Genomic DNA, 14,398 nt, shown 5'->3' with positions numbered 1-14,398 from the left:
ACTGTGTCATGTTTATAAGTCATGTGAAGATCGCAGATTAAGCATAAGAAGAGCTGACCAAACTGGCCACGGATGTGAAAGCAGTGCCCTTGACTAATATATATATATATATATATATATATATATATATGGATGATGATCAAGGGACAAAAATTTTGAAAAACATTTTTACACTCTTTTGTAATCTTTAGATCTTATAACATCTAACGGTATTGATTAAGAGTAATGTGAAGACTTTAAAACATTAAATGAATTGGATGATGATTTGGGTTATAACTAATAAGGAAAACACTAATTTAAAATTTAAAAAAAAAATCTAACAAAAATAATTGAATTTTTTTCAACAAAACCCTGAAAATATTTTTAACCTCCATCTACCTCTTTGTTTGCCGATTAGGCCTGCAACTCCATGCCTTGGATGTAAAGTCTTCTCCTTCTTTTTTTTTTGTCTGAAAATATAAACTCTTCTTGGCTTTCCAAACAATGAACCCTAGTGAATAATAAAACATGATACTAAGCTAAGGGAAAGTTTTGCTTTAAGAAAAAAAAACAGTTAGGGTCTTGAGAAGGTTTAACGTTTAAGCGCCCTAATTTTAATCTAACAACTTAATCACTTTGTCACCTCCATAGCAAAACTCTAACAACCCAAGATCCAAGAATGAATATTTTGGATTTAGGCTTCTTCATTGTGGGTTTCAGTTTCACATTTTTTTTTATCAGATTTTAAATTTGTTTTAAAAAACATTTTTTTCAATTTTATTCTCTTAGATTTTTTTTTTATCATAGATTCCACGTAATCATTCAATTCATTTAATGTTTAAAAGTCTCCACATAACTCTTAATCAACACTGTTGAATGTTATAAGATCTAAAGGTTACAAAAGAGTGTAAAAATATTTGTCAAAATCTTTGTCCCTTGATCCTATCCCTATATATATATTATTAGTAAAAAGTTAAAATGCATGAAGGAAAATCAGTGGGACTCTATATAAAATTGTCCCAATAACAAGCTAAGCCGTGACCAATATTCCTAGCAACGCCCTTCAATTATCGCTGGAGGGTGTCTATGGCCAATCCATGGCGTACTCTCAGCGGACACGGTCATCCGTGGCCATTGTCATCAATAGCCACACCTAAATCAGTGCCCATTGGAAAATTTTCTAGCAGTGTTTTACGTTTGAAAAAAAAAAATCACCCAACTAATAATTCTATTGTATCGATGTTAGCCTTAACCGTGCCCATAACTCGACTTATGTACACGAATTGCCACCACTAGACTGTCCACAATGGGAGACTTGAGACACCATCTAGATCGTTATATGTTGATGTGTACGACATTGACCCCATGGTTTTGCTATATTGTTTGGTAACTTAAAATGAGACAAAAACAATGTTTGCTTCACTAGTAAAAACTGGCCTAAGGCTACTGCTAATCTGTGGGCATTTTACCCTCAATAGCCAACATTAGATAAAATTGAAACGAATAGGCGAATAATCAATTGGCTGAAGAATTACTAATTGAACTGTTTTTTACATGAATAATTCTTGAAGAGAACCTATAAATTAAGTGAGAACTGAATGTATGCGATTCTTGACTTGCACACCAAAAATAAGAAGTTCAGTAAGGACACCCTTACTTTAGAAAACTTCTCGAAATGGGTATATAACACTTATGAAATTACACTTGTTCACTTACCAAAGTGATGGAACTGATAAGAAGTTAATGAACAAGATGCAATGTACTATGAAGAACTAATGCTATAAGAGTTGCCTAAAGACTCAGTTTGGTCTTCTTCAGGACCAGCAGTAGAACTAGACGACAATGAGAGTAATCCTGGAGAAGCTATTTATGTGGCCACCTCTGCATAATCCCGAACTTTTCCTCGGCAGGCAATCAATGAAGAAAGTTGAGTAAAACCAATAGGTAAGTACGCGGAGTAGCCCAACTTATTTTACAAGTCCTTGCAATTGGTTCCTCCTCCCATCAATATGGAATTCATTTAAGAGTCGAGTTATCAATTGTCATCTATTTCGAACCCTAATTGAACTCATCTATTCCATAACTTTGGCTCGTCAACCACGCGAAAAGAAACAATACACACACATTTAAACCTTCAATTCAACTCTCTCCAACTCTTGATTTCCTTTTAGGTGTTCCTGACTGACTACCCAACGCTCATTTAAGTCCTATTATTTTTCGATGGGTAAAGGAATGACATGTTTGGGAAGCACTTATGTTTACAAGAGTTTTCACTAGCTAGAAACGATTTATTAATTGCACAACCAATGGTTGTATTAAAATCCTAGTGTTTCTTTGGATACACTTGCAAAATGGTTGCTAAAGAAGCATCGAGCTATGTTGCGCCATAACCGGTCCGTATGCTATATATATGAATAGTGAAACTTGGAGAAACTAGAGGAACTAGAGATGTCATTTGGCCTTTATTATCATTCTAGCTAGCAGATAAATGATCAAGTCTTTCAAGTTTGGCGCTTAATCCACAAGGAGTCCAAGACAAAACTTATTAGTCCCCAGTCCCCACACCACAGGACTCGTCCGTCTATGATCTTTACTGGTCCCGCCCTCTTGAATAAGTAGGAACAGATGCACAAGGATGGCTGGCATCTGCATCTACCCAAAGTAAAAGATAAAACAAGTCCAACTAAAATGTCAATTTGGTCGTTCTGATGAAAGTCTTCCCAGAAACAAGTATCTTGATCTGAACAGGTAAGCAAAGTGCTGCTGATAAAAGTACTTCCAAAAAGAACTGATCTACTTTCACTTCTGTATTTTAGATGCTCACAATTTGATCTGTAAAGCTTGCCAAAAATTTTTTTTAGATATGATTGTCTCACCAAGGCATCTCAAATTTCTCCTTCTTCTGTTGTCTCAATTATTTTCTTGTGCATCTCCATTATCCTTCAACTTCTCCACCTTTCCAAATGGCATCAACACTTTATCTCTCGAGGGAGATGCTTACATTGATGGAAAATTCCTTCGACTCACCAAAAACGCTGTTGACGACGTACATGACCAAAGTGTCGGTCGAGCCACCTACAGCCAACCCTTCCTCCTCCGCGACAAGGCCACGGGAAAGCTTGCCGATTTCACAACAAACTTCACGTTTGTCATCGATTCCCGAGGCAAGACACCCTACGCGGACGGACTAGCCTTCTTTTTGGCGCCAAACGGGTCCTTACTCAACAGCACAATAGGCAGAGGCGGCAGTCTAGGACTCCCCGTCGACAACCCTCCCCACAACGTGTCAAAAAGTCAGTATCCTTTTTGGGCGGTGGAGTTTGATATCTACCGGAATGAAGTGACGTCCGTGGAAGATCCCGCCGGAGATCATGTCGGTGTAGACATCAACTCTGTGAAGTCTAAGATGACCGAATCGTGGAATGGTAGTATTACAAACGGACAAGTCAATAGTGTTGGCATTAGTTATGATTCTGCATCAAACCATGTTGGTATTGTTTTCACAAGTTATGTGAATGATGTTCAAGTGATGAAGCATATAGATTGCAGGGTTGATTTGAATGACATTCTCCAGGGTTGGGTCATTGTTGGGTTCTCCGCTGCAACAGGTTCTCTGACTGCTGTGGACAAGATCAAATCATGGAGTTTTAATTCGATTCAACTGAATGAAGAGAATGCAACGAAGAACACTTCGGTGGTTCCTGAGCCGAGCCCCGTTGTTGACCCCAAGTTAGGAAATGGGACCAATCTAGGACTAATTTTTGGGTTGGGTGCCGGTGGGATTGTTTTCTTAGTTGGTGGGTTGGGTTTGGTTTGGTTTTTTATCTGGAAGAAGAGGAGTAGTTCAGAAGATGGAATGGTTAATGACTGGATCGATGAGGAATTCCAAAAGGGGACAGGCCCGAAGAAGTTTTCGTACAGAACATTGGCAGCATCCACAAGTAATTTTGACGAAAGAGAGAAGCTTGGAGAGGGAGGATTTGGTGGGGTTTATAGAGGCTTCATAAAAGACTTAAACACTTACGTTGCTGTTAAGAGGATATCAAGCAAGTCTAGACAGGGGATGAAGGAGTATGCAGCAGAAGTAAGGATCATCAGTCGGCTAAGGCATCGGAATCTGGTTCAACTCATTGGTTGGTGCCATGAAAAAAGAGAGCTCTTACTTGTCTATGAGTTCATGTCCAACGGCAGCTTAGATTCCCATTTGTTCAAAGGGAAAAGCTTGTTAGCTTGGGAGGCAAGAAACAAAATTGTTCAAGGCTTGGCATCTGGGTTGTTGTATCTACACGAAGAATGGGAACAATGTGTGCTGCACAGGGATATCAAATCCAGCAATATCATGTTGGACTCAAATTTCAACGCAAAACTTGGGGATTTCGGGTTAGCTCGGCTTGTGGACCATGGAAAGCAATCACAAACAACAATTTTGGGCGGAACTTTGGGCTACATGGCTCCTGAATGTCTTACCACAGGAAAGGCTAGCAAGGAAACAGATGTCTACAGCTTTGGAGTTGTAGCTTTGGAGATAGCTTGTGGGCGAAAACCCATTGATTCCATGTTGGGAAGGAGTAAAATGAATATGGTGAAGTGGGTTTGGGAGCTTTATGGAGAAGGGAAAGTCATTGAAGCGGCTGACCCTAAATTGTGTGGAGAGTTTGATGAGAAACAAATGGAGTGTTTGTTGATTGTTGGTTTGTGGTGTGCTCATCCGGATTACACCATCAGGCCTTCGATACAACAAACAATTCAAGTGCTTAATTTCGAAGTCCCATTGCCTACTCTCCCGTCAAAGATGCCGGTGGCTAGCTACTTTTCACCTCCGCTAACATTGTCAATTTCTTCGACTGATACTACAGATTTGAAAAGAGGTGAAACATATTCTTCAGGTTATCGTTACAACACGAATTCCTCACTGTTCACTAAATCATCTACATCAAATTCTTCTTTATCAGCACACTTTAGTACACAAAATAAATTTTAATTTGATGATTCTGTTTAACGTATACAGAATTTGTTTAGTAATTTTTTTTTAATTTTTATGTTTGGCTATATTGTATATGCATGGAACTGGATAAACAAGAAGTTCAGAGTGGACAAGCTCGACTCTGTTCTCCAAGCTGACTGTTTTCTACCCGTTTCTGTACTCAAAGTATTTCAAGAGGTCTTTATCAAATTCTAGGAAGAAAGAAAATTAGAACAAAAAGATTAGCAGAAAAACCCAACTTTCAATTTTGATTTCTGAATGCTAATTGCTAACCATTTCCATTTTTCAAGCACTCCAATGAATTCAATTCATTTGCCATATTGTACAAATTTTCTTTCCAAAATACATTTCCCCGGTCTATTAATTCGTTAACTTTGGCCCCGTCGACCAGTAGCAGATATCCAGAAATATGCTTCCTTATGGTATTGGTATGATGTAGAAACTCTCATATATATATATTTTTTGTACAAGCAATGCCGAGGGAAGGTAGGTTCAAACTCAAAACCTCGCGTGCAAAGTTAAATGCACTTAAACCCTAAGCCAAATATATTGTTGTAACTAAAAGAAGTTTTGGAGTTTTAGTTAAGTATTAAAGGAAATGACTCTAGTCTTTTTCATTAGCATCATATTTTTGTTTAAGATGAAAGACGCTCTCAAATAAGGATTAAGCTTTCCAAATTAATGTTTGGGCTGCTAATTAAAAGGGGCAATTTTAATGCCTTCATACCAGTAGTTGTCCTCGTCTCAACCTCCTCTTCGAGGCATTTAATCGAACAAGTTGCAGACTTTCTCCAAGTTGAAAGAAAAGATCAATTCACTTGAGCAATTAAATGGGAGAAGAAGAGGACGATGGAGTGGGCGCGACAGCCTGCACTGGCCCCTCCGCCACTGCCGTAGACCACACAAAGAAAACAAAGCAATAAATATATAGATAAGAAATTAAATGTGAAATGTACAACATATTTAATATAGTCACCTTGTCAACTTCAAGATATCGTGGTCTTCTCTCCTCAGTAATGCTCATCTAAGAACGTAAATAAGAGGTTCTGTGAGGATCATTTTAATTAAAATTGTCATATTAATTCAAGGAAGATAGAGTTATAAGCTTAAATCTTTGAATTATAAATTTTTTTTCACCCAATCAATTCTCTATGAAAGGGTAAGCAACACGTTTACTCTTATGTCGTCCTCGTCTATACCTCCTCTTGTCTCTCTTATTCGGGTAAAAAAAACTCAAATCATTTGATGCTAAAAGGGTTTCGAGCTGTCCTCCAAATACAATTATTCTGCTTGGCGTACCTAGAAAATATAATTACAAAAATTAAAGGAACTTAATTTATTAAATTTAATTTAATATAATTTAATATAATTACAAAAATTAAAGGAAATTAATTTATGAAATTAAATGTAATATAATTAAATATTTAAAATAAATTATGAAAATACTTACTTCGTCGTAGTAATTAGCGCCGCTTTCATGTCTACTTGCGGCTGCTAACAGTGCTTGATGCCATTTGTTCAAACTTGGCTGAAGATATTTCTTCCATCTTGAAGAACAACTCTTGTGGTTTCGGGTATTCAATGGAGTGGTGCCCTTTGTAGAATTAAGTATTTTTTGGACACACGAGTCCAAACAACTTCACTTGTTTGAGAACTCCCCCTCACATTATCTTTTGACGCCCATCTATATGCCCTGCAAAGAGCTTCATCTTCTTTTCAGGTCCAAGCTCTACCTTTCATTGCAGATGAGGCCAGTTGAAAATTATTGAAAATTTTGAAGGAGATATTATTGGAAGAGGTAATAAAATATGAGAATTGAAATGGTGAAAAATTTGTGAGGAATGGTGTAGGAATGACTTAGGTTTTTATTGGAAAAAATGAGAATTTTTTAGAATTTTTTAAAAATATTTTGGCCCAAAAAAAAAAAAATTCAAGAACCAACGATAACTGACGTCAGTTAGCCGTTGGGGTTTGAATGGGAGCCCAACCGGTTGGCCTTTTGGCTATTTTTTGTCCAGTCGGGCCCATGAGCCATTTGGCCTGACTCTCGATTGGAGACGGTTTTTGGGCTATTTTTGGCCCTCATGACCATTTAGTGGAGATAGCCTAAGTGCAAAAGAGGAAGAATCTCTACAAGAGGAGCGGCATGCCAAACAAGTGAAGACGAGAGAAACCCTAAATTGACTAATTTGTCAGCTATTGTATTCACTTCTCAAAATGTATGAGAGCAACGAAATACCTGCAATCGAAAAATACAATTTTTCCAACGTGTCTGGAAAAACCAAATTCGTAATACTAATTACCTTGTTTAAAGAAAAATAAATCTAAAAACAATCCAAAGAATAGATCCACAAGGGAAAGTCGTGTGAAAATATTGAAATATAATTTTAATTCTCCGGCGATAGCGTGAAATCTGAGGCAGTTTGCCTCTCCTTGTTCATAGGCAAAAAAAAAAATGACAGAGAGAGCGAGAGATGGAGGGGGGAAGGGGATGCATAAGAGATGGCTAGGAGGAAGACATGGACGATTTTGTCTCCCCGGAGAAGACGACGTGGATTTGTGTTTGTGCTTTTTTTTCCATTCAGTTTGCTAATTAGAGATTTGTTTAGTTAGAGTGAATTTGGATGACGTATGATAGGAAGTATTGTAGCTCCACTAAACCGAAATTAACCATTGCACCCATTTTTTGGATTGGCACCCATCAAAGTACCTTAAATCGGTTTGTTCACCACTTCGGTTTGTCCATCACTTTGGGGTGATGAACTGAGCCCATGCACAGTTTTAACTTGTAGCTTGAAGAACTCCTTCCAAAAGGTACTAACAATGATGGGACCATATCACTCACAATGGTGGATGATTGACTTTCCGTACATAAAGGCAATCAAACAATAAAGTCCATACTTATCTATGTCCATACTTACTGAGGAATAGGAAGTAGTTTCAGTAATCCAGGAGGGGATATAGTCTCATATTTGTTTGACTGACACACATTGCATTCAACCACAAAGTTTTTTATATCAGCCTTCATGCCAAACCAATAGAATCCTCTCTTGATTCTCTAAAAAGTCTATGTGGTGGCCTGCTGCTCGAGTTGAGTGGTGATATTCCATTAGCAATGGAGTTGGTGTCATCTTCTTGAGTTTTCTGTAATCTTCATGCTCAACGTGTGTAGACACGTAAATTTCCTTGCATACAAATGATGTATCACAAAGCTCCATGTGGCATATGACACATTGTAAATGGACAAGTCATCAATAACATATGGCACAAATCAAGCAAATGAAGAATAAAACTTCCCCAAAATTCGGCAAGGGGTCCAAATTGCTCCTAAAACTGGAAAGAAAGCTAAAGCATCTGCATAAAACAATCAAGAATTGAAGATTGCTCACAAAATAGGCAACAAGCCCTATAGATTTCGGCCAAGCAAGGGAAAATGGTTGAAATTAAGACAATCAAAGCCAAATCCATCCAAAGGCAAGCTTTGAGAAGTCTATAAATACAAGGTCCCAAGACAACAAAAGAGTCGACAATTTCTACTTTGAAGGGTTGACAATTTCTACATTGAAGGGCTGAAATTCTCACAAAAAGAGAACCTTTGCCAAATCTTTAAAGACTAATATGCTGCCAAAGCCCTCTTCGAAGAACGCACAACAAAAGCTGAAGCTTTCTTTCAACCAAAGCCGAAGCACACCCTTGAAGAATCAACAAGCATTTGTGCCGATTCCTTCAAAACTTTGTTGCAAGCTCAAAACTTATAACAACGTTCAATTCAAGATCAAGCCCCTTGAATCAACGAAATCCTACATCAACATTACCTTTGCCACAACCCTAAACCTGAGGTAAAGATCATCCACACATTGTTTAGCTCAAAACCTGAAGTAATCATTCAATCGTTCGTTCGAGATCAAGTCATCGCAACCCTTGGATCAACAACTTACGCATCTACATCAAATTTGAAGACTAAATAAGAGAAAAGTTGTAAATAGAGATTGTAACCCTACAAATTGTTTAATACAAATCTACTTTATACACTTGTTCCCATTTCATTTGATACAAAATTTTCGTGTTTACAAATTTGGCACGTCCGGTGAGACCTCTCAGCCTTTCATCTCTGTCTTCAAATTTGCAACAAGCGCAAATGGCATTAAGAAATGATCAAGTTGTTCCTGCAACCAATGCAAAGAACAAGAACATCTTTGCCGCAAATGGTGGCACTTTGGGCATCACAACGCAAAGTAAGGCAAAAGCTCTTTCTGCCGTGCCTTCCACCCCAACATCAAACCTGCCAAATGAGCAAGAGCACCCGAGGCACGAGCTTATAATCACCTTGGCCTCACTAAGGGTGCCAAGGGAAGATAGCCCGATGAGGTACTCCGAGTCTTTAACTTCCGATGCCGACTCAAGCAGCAGCTCGTATCCTGTAGCCATGTAAGTCATGACTACTGTGCGACTTTAATCGAGGAACAGCTACCTCAAATGAACGAAGCAATTGCAAGGCTGACAAGAACCATGGAGGAAAAGGACTTGCAAATTGCCGTACTCATCAACTGTTTGAAGGCACAACATGACAAGAAAACTAACCATTACCTGAAGGTTGATCCACCAAAGAAGGAAACCAACGAGGAAGATGAACCGTTGCTAGAGAAAGCTAAGGAAAAGCTGGAGGTAAACCAAGCTACAACACTCATGGGATCTCTGTCTATCCAACAACTGCAAGAAATGAACATCAGCATGATCAAGGCGTAGTACGAAGGAAGCTCACATGACTCCGTGCTATACTCAAAGCCATGCTCCAAGAAGATTAATACCTTGAGGATGCCAAGGGGTTATCAGATGCCAAAATTCATCCAGTTCGATGGAAAAAGCAATCACAAACAATATATTGCCCATTTAATCGAAACTTGCAATAATGCTGGGATGGAAGGAGACTACTTTGTCAAGCAATTTATGCGCTCGCTAAAAGGTAATGCCTTTGACTGGTACATTGACCTTGAGCCTAAATCTATCAACAGCTGGGTCCAGCTTGAAAGGGAATTCCTTAACTGCTTTTACAGCACTCACCGCACCATAAGCATGCTGGAGCTGACGAGTGCAAAATAATGGAAGGATGAACATGTCATCGACTACATCAATAGATGGCGTTCATTAAGTTTGGATTGCAAAGATCAACTTTCTTAAACCTCCGCCATTGAGATGTGTGTTCAAGGCATGCATTGAGGGCTACATTACATCCTCAAAGGCATAAAACTGAGATCATTTGAGGAGTTGGCAACTCGATCCCATGACATGGAGATGAGTATCGCAAATCATGGGAAGAAGGAGCCGAACACCGACTTAAAAAGGGATAAGGTGTTCACCTCAAAGGTAGACAAGACTGGGAAAAAGCCTGCCAATAAAGCTTTTACCTTCTATACAACCCCCATCAACACCTCATTCGCGCCTGTCAAGATCTCATCCAAAAATAAAACAAAGGAGATGAAAAGAGGTGAGCCTTCTTGCACCCAAGACAGATACAAAAACACCTTGAGGGAACTAGAGCAGAAGACGTAACCTTTTCCGGACTTTGACGTGGTTGCAATGCTAGATGACTTGCTAGAAAAAAAGGTAATCAAGTTACCTGAGTGCAAGCGCCCCGAAGAGATGAATCGGATTAATGATCCTATGTACTGCAAATATTATCGTATCGTAAGTCATCCTATTGGTAAATGCTTTGTCATCAAATAGCTCATCATGAAGCTAGAACCATAAGGGAAAATTGAACTTGACCTCGAAGCCACGGTCGCAACACATACTACTACAATTGTGTTTAGGTTCTTCGATCTCGTGCCTTTCCAAGTGACGAATGACCGCTCGTCTATCCTCAAGCTACACAACATCTTCTGCATAACCATCTCTGGGGGTAAACGACCCAAATGCTCCTACCAAAGATGAAGAATGATGGACACTGGTGAACTACAAAAAGAAAAGGAAGCCAATACCACAAGCTGCACAGCCAAAGGTGGAGCAAAGGAGAAAGCACCGCCGCCACAACAATAGGAAGCCCAAAATAAGGGTAAAAGCTATCAAGCCAACATACACAAGGGAACCTATGGAGTAGGAGCCACACATTCCCATCTCTTTGCATGAGTATTTCCCCAAGGACTTCTTTTAACAATGCACTACCACTGTTTATCACATGGTTGAAATAGAGATAGAAGAGCCTTCAAAAGGCAAAACTATTGTTGTCGAGGAAGAGAAAAATCTCACGCCCAATGAAAGCCAACCAACAACTTTAGCATTAAGGAAACACTACGATTGCCCAAGGAGATGTGAAAAGCACTAGTAGCGTCTTGGCGAATCCCGACGACCATAAAGTGCAAGAAAGCAAGGAAAAACGCTTAAAGCTTTGGCCACACGAATATGCCATATATTGTGCCACCCATGACGCAATCAACTTCACCGATGAAGACTTGTGTTTAGGATCAAAGCCTCACAACCGTCCTCTCTTTGTCTCTAGGTACGTAAAGAAGCACAAAATCAACCGCATGTTTGTGAATGATGGATCAGCCATAAACATTATGCCAAAGTCAACAATGACTACAATCGACATCAAGGTGGATGAATTATCCCGAAGCCGTCTCCTAATCCACCGTTTTAACCAAGGAAGACAAAGAGCGATGGGCATGATCCGAGTGGAGATGACCATTGGCGAACTCAAATCAAGCACACTATTCCATGTGATTGATGCAAGAACTTTCTACAACTTACTCTTAGGAAGACCTTGGATCTATGAAAATGGAGTAGTGCCATCCACCATTCACCAATGCTTAAAGTTCTACCAAGAATGAGTAAAGGTGATACAAGGCGACACCAAGCCATTCACCGAAGCCGAATCACACTTCGCAGACACCAAGTTCTACATGGATGAAGAAGTGGTGCCCGAAGCTCTTCCAAAAGAGATCAAATCCACAGGCAAATCAACATCTAAAAAGCAGGAATGGCAAGCCATGCCCAAGAAGCAAGAAGGGGAAGCCGTGCCATCTTCAAGCAAAGACGATGATAAGCCTACTAAGCCTGTAACAACCAAAAGGAGTGTGATGCTCTCAAAATGACCAAACACACTAATCTTCCAATACATCCTGATATCGAGAAGAAAAGATGGGCAATCCTTATTAGAAACTGGAATAAGCAAAGCCGACACACAACTGCACAAGGACAATGTAAAGCTGCTCAAGACAAATGCGGTTTTACCTCTGACACAGCTAGGCAACGCTAAAGTTTCAAAACCACCACAAGGTTTCGTAAAACCCCTACCAAAGGGAGCGGAACCAAGCTCTCTTCCAACCAAGAGGACCAAAGAGTGTTTCGACCCAAACGTCTACCAACTCATGTCAAAGGCTGGGTACGATTTCCCCTCATTTTCAAATCTTGGAAAAAAGAATGCAAACATTGTCAACGATAAAAAATGTGACCTCACCGAGACTCAAAAGAAATTGAAGGAACATGGTTAAGGAGTTGATAACAACAAAGTTTGACTTGGCTTCACACCAAATACACCTGTGAAGATTTCAAGTAAAGCAAAAAACACTAACGCTCAACACATCAGCGTGAGCATTGAACAAATTCAAGATGAGCCTAAACTACCTCTCGAACTTCAGTATTCAATAAGCTGAATCGTTCAAAATCCAAAATTTCGGCACTTGATTGCATTGGTGGTCAAGACCGAACTTCTGTCTTCAAACGGTTTAACACGCCAACACCCCAAAGCTCTGTGTTCAAAAGGTTGTCAAAACCTAAGAAACAAAGCAACACAGCTAGCTATCCTCCAAGATGGTCGACCTTGGAAAGACTTGAAGAAACCAAGAAGCCTTCTAGGAAGAGGAAGGCGGAACTAAATGGTAACGACGTTCAGTTCAAGATCAAGTCATTAATATCCTTGAATCAACGAAATCCTACATCAACACTACCTTTGCCGCAGCCCTAAACCTGAGGTAAAGATCATCCACACATTATTTCAAGCTTAAAACTTGAAGCAATCGTTCAATCGTTTGTCCGAGATCAAGTCATCGCGACCCTTAGATCAACAACCTACGCATCCACATCAAATTTGAAGACTGAATCAGAGGAAAGTTGTAAACAGAGATTGTAACCCTATAAATTCATTAATACAAATATTCTTTGTACACGTGTTCTCGTTTAATTCAATATAGAATTTTCATGTTTACAACGTGTCTTTTAATTTATGTGCACTCCATTTGAGTACAAGAAGTTTTAAGTGATGCTTTAGGTAGTTGAATTGAACCTAGCACCTTAGACAAAGCATCTGCTACCATATTATCAAATCTATGCTTGTATTTAATCTCATAATCAATGGCTTTGCCATCCATTTTTGCTGAAATAGTGTGTTTGTGTAATGCCCTGGAAAATCTAAAATATATGTGTTTGGTGGGAAAAAAAAAAGAAAAGAAAAGAAAAGAAAAATGCCTGATGGCAGAAGAGGAAAAAGAAGAAGAATTAGGAAGTTCGGGAAAGGAAATGGGAGAGTGATCCGAATTAGAAGAGGAGAGAGGAAGAAGGTTGACGAATCGGAGAGGGAACAGGAGGGAAAATAAGAGAGGGGAAGGAACGCCCAACAAAAACATCTTTCCCTTATACCTGTTTCTTCATCCCAACCCGCTTCGGCCGGCATCCATTTCTGACAGCCTCGTGGCATTTTTCAAGCAATCAAAAGCTCCCCACCACTACCAAATCATTTCCGTGCCACTTTCCCATCCATTTTCAACCAAACCCGAAGTGTTTGGCCATGATTTTGCGAGGGATTCCACCGACATGTTCGAGTGAGCTCGACGGTGATCAACCATTTGTGAAACATTTTCCACCAATTACCACCACCATTAGACTCCCCTTGAGGCCTAGAACAAAGCTCAACCAGTTGTAGGGTCGGCGGAGCATCGGAGGTGGCGAATCAATGAACACCTATTCTAAGGTTTTCTGGCGAGTGCAAGCCAAATTGGACCATTTCCCGACCATATTGGACTTGCCACAAGTATAAAACTTGTTCTACTCAATGAGATCTTCATTTCTGTAATTTTTGAGAATTTTTAGAAATAATTGAATTTGTCCGACGAATCGGGGTGCTGATTGCCACCTGCAGGGGCGCATGGCCAGAAGGACGTCAATGTTATTTTTAAGCCATATTAGATGTCTTGATTTTAGATTTGATAATCATTTGATGTAGGTTGATCATTTGAACCTAAATTCACTACGATCCAGTGCTTGATCAGTTTAGGAACCAACGATCCAACCGTTGGATTGCCACCAAACTTGGATACATTATAATACGTAATATTTGAGGACCTTAGGAACTTACAGATCGGGAATCCGACGTACAGATCGGGAATCCGACGTACGGATTTTCCCGAATTGGATTTGTAAGTTTGTAAAATAAAACGTCGA

General features: G+C 39.5%; 1 protein-coding gene across 1 annotated transcript; it reads left to right on the top strand.

Annotated features, from left to right (window-relative positions):
- The first annotated feature begins 2,544 nt into the window (after positions 1-2,544).
- Positions 2,545-5,196, top strand: LOC126590681 (L-type lectin-domain containing receptor kinase IX.1-like). The gene has a single exon (XM_050256175.1). The coding sequence runs from the start codon at positions 2,843-2,845 to the stop codon at positions 4,958-4,960; it is 2,118 nt and encodes a 705-aa protein (XP_050112132.1). The 5' UTR covers positions 2,545-2,842; the 3' UTR covers positions 4,961-5,196.
- Positions 5,197-14,398: the final 9,202 nt, after the last annotated feature.

Source organism: Malus sylvestris, chromosome 11 (assembly GCF_916048215.2).
Source record: "Malus sylvestris chromosome 11, drMalSylv7.2, whole genome shotgun sequence".
Lineage (NCBI taxonomy): Eukaryota > Viridiplantae > Streptophyta > Magnoliopsida > Rosales > Rosaceae > Malus > Malus sylvestris.
This window is presented reverse-complemented; position numbering and strand designations above follow the sequence as displayed.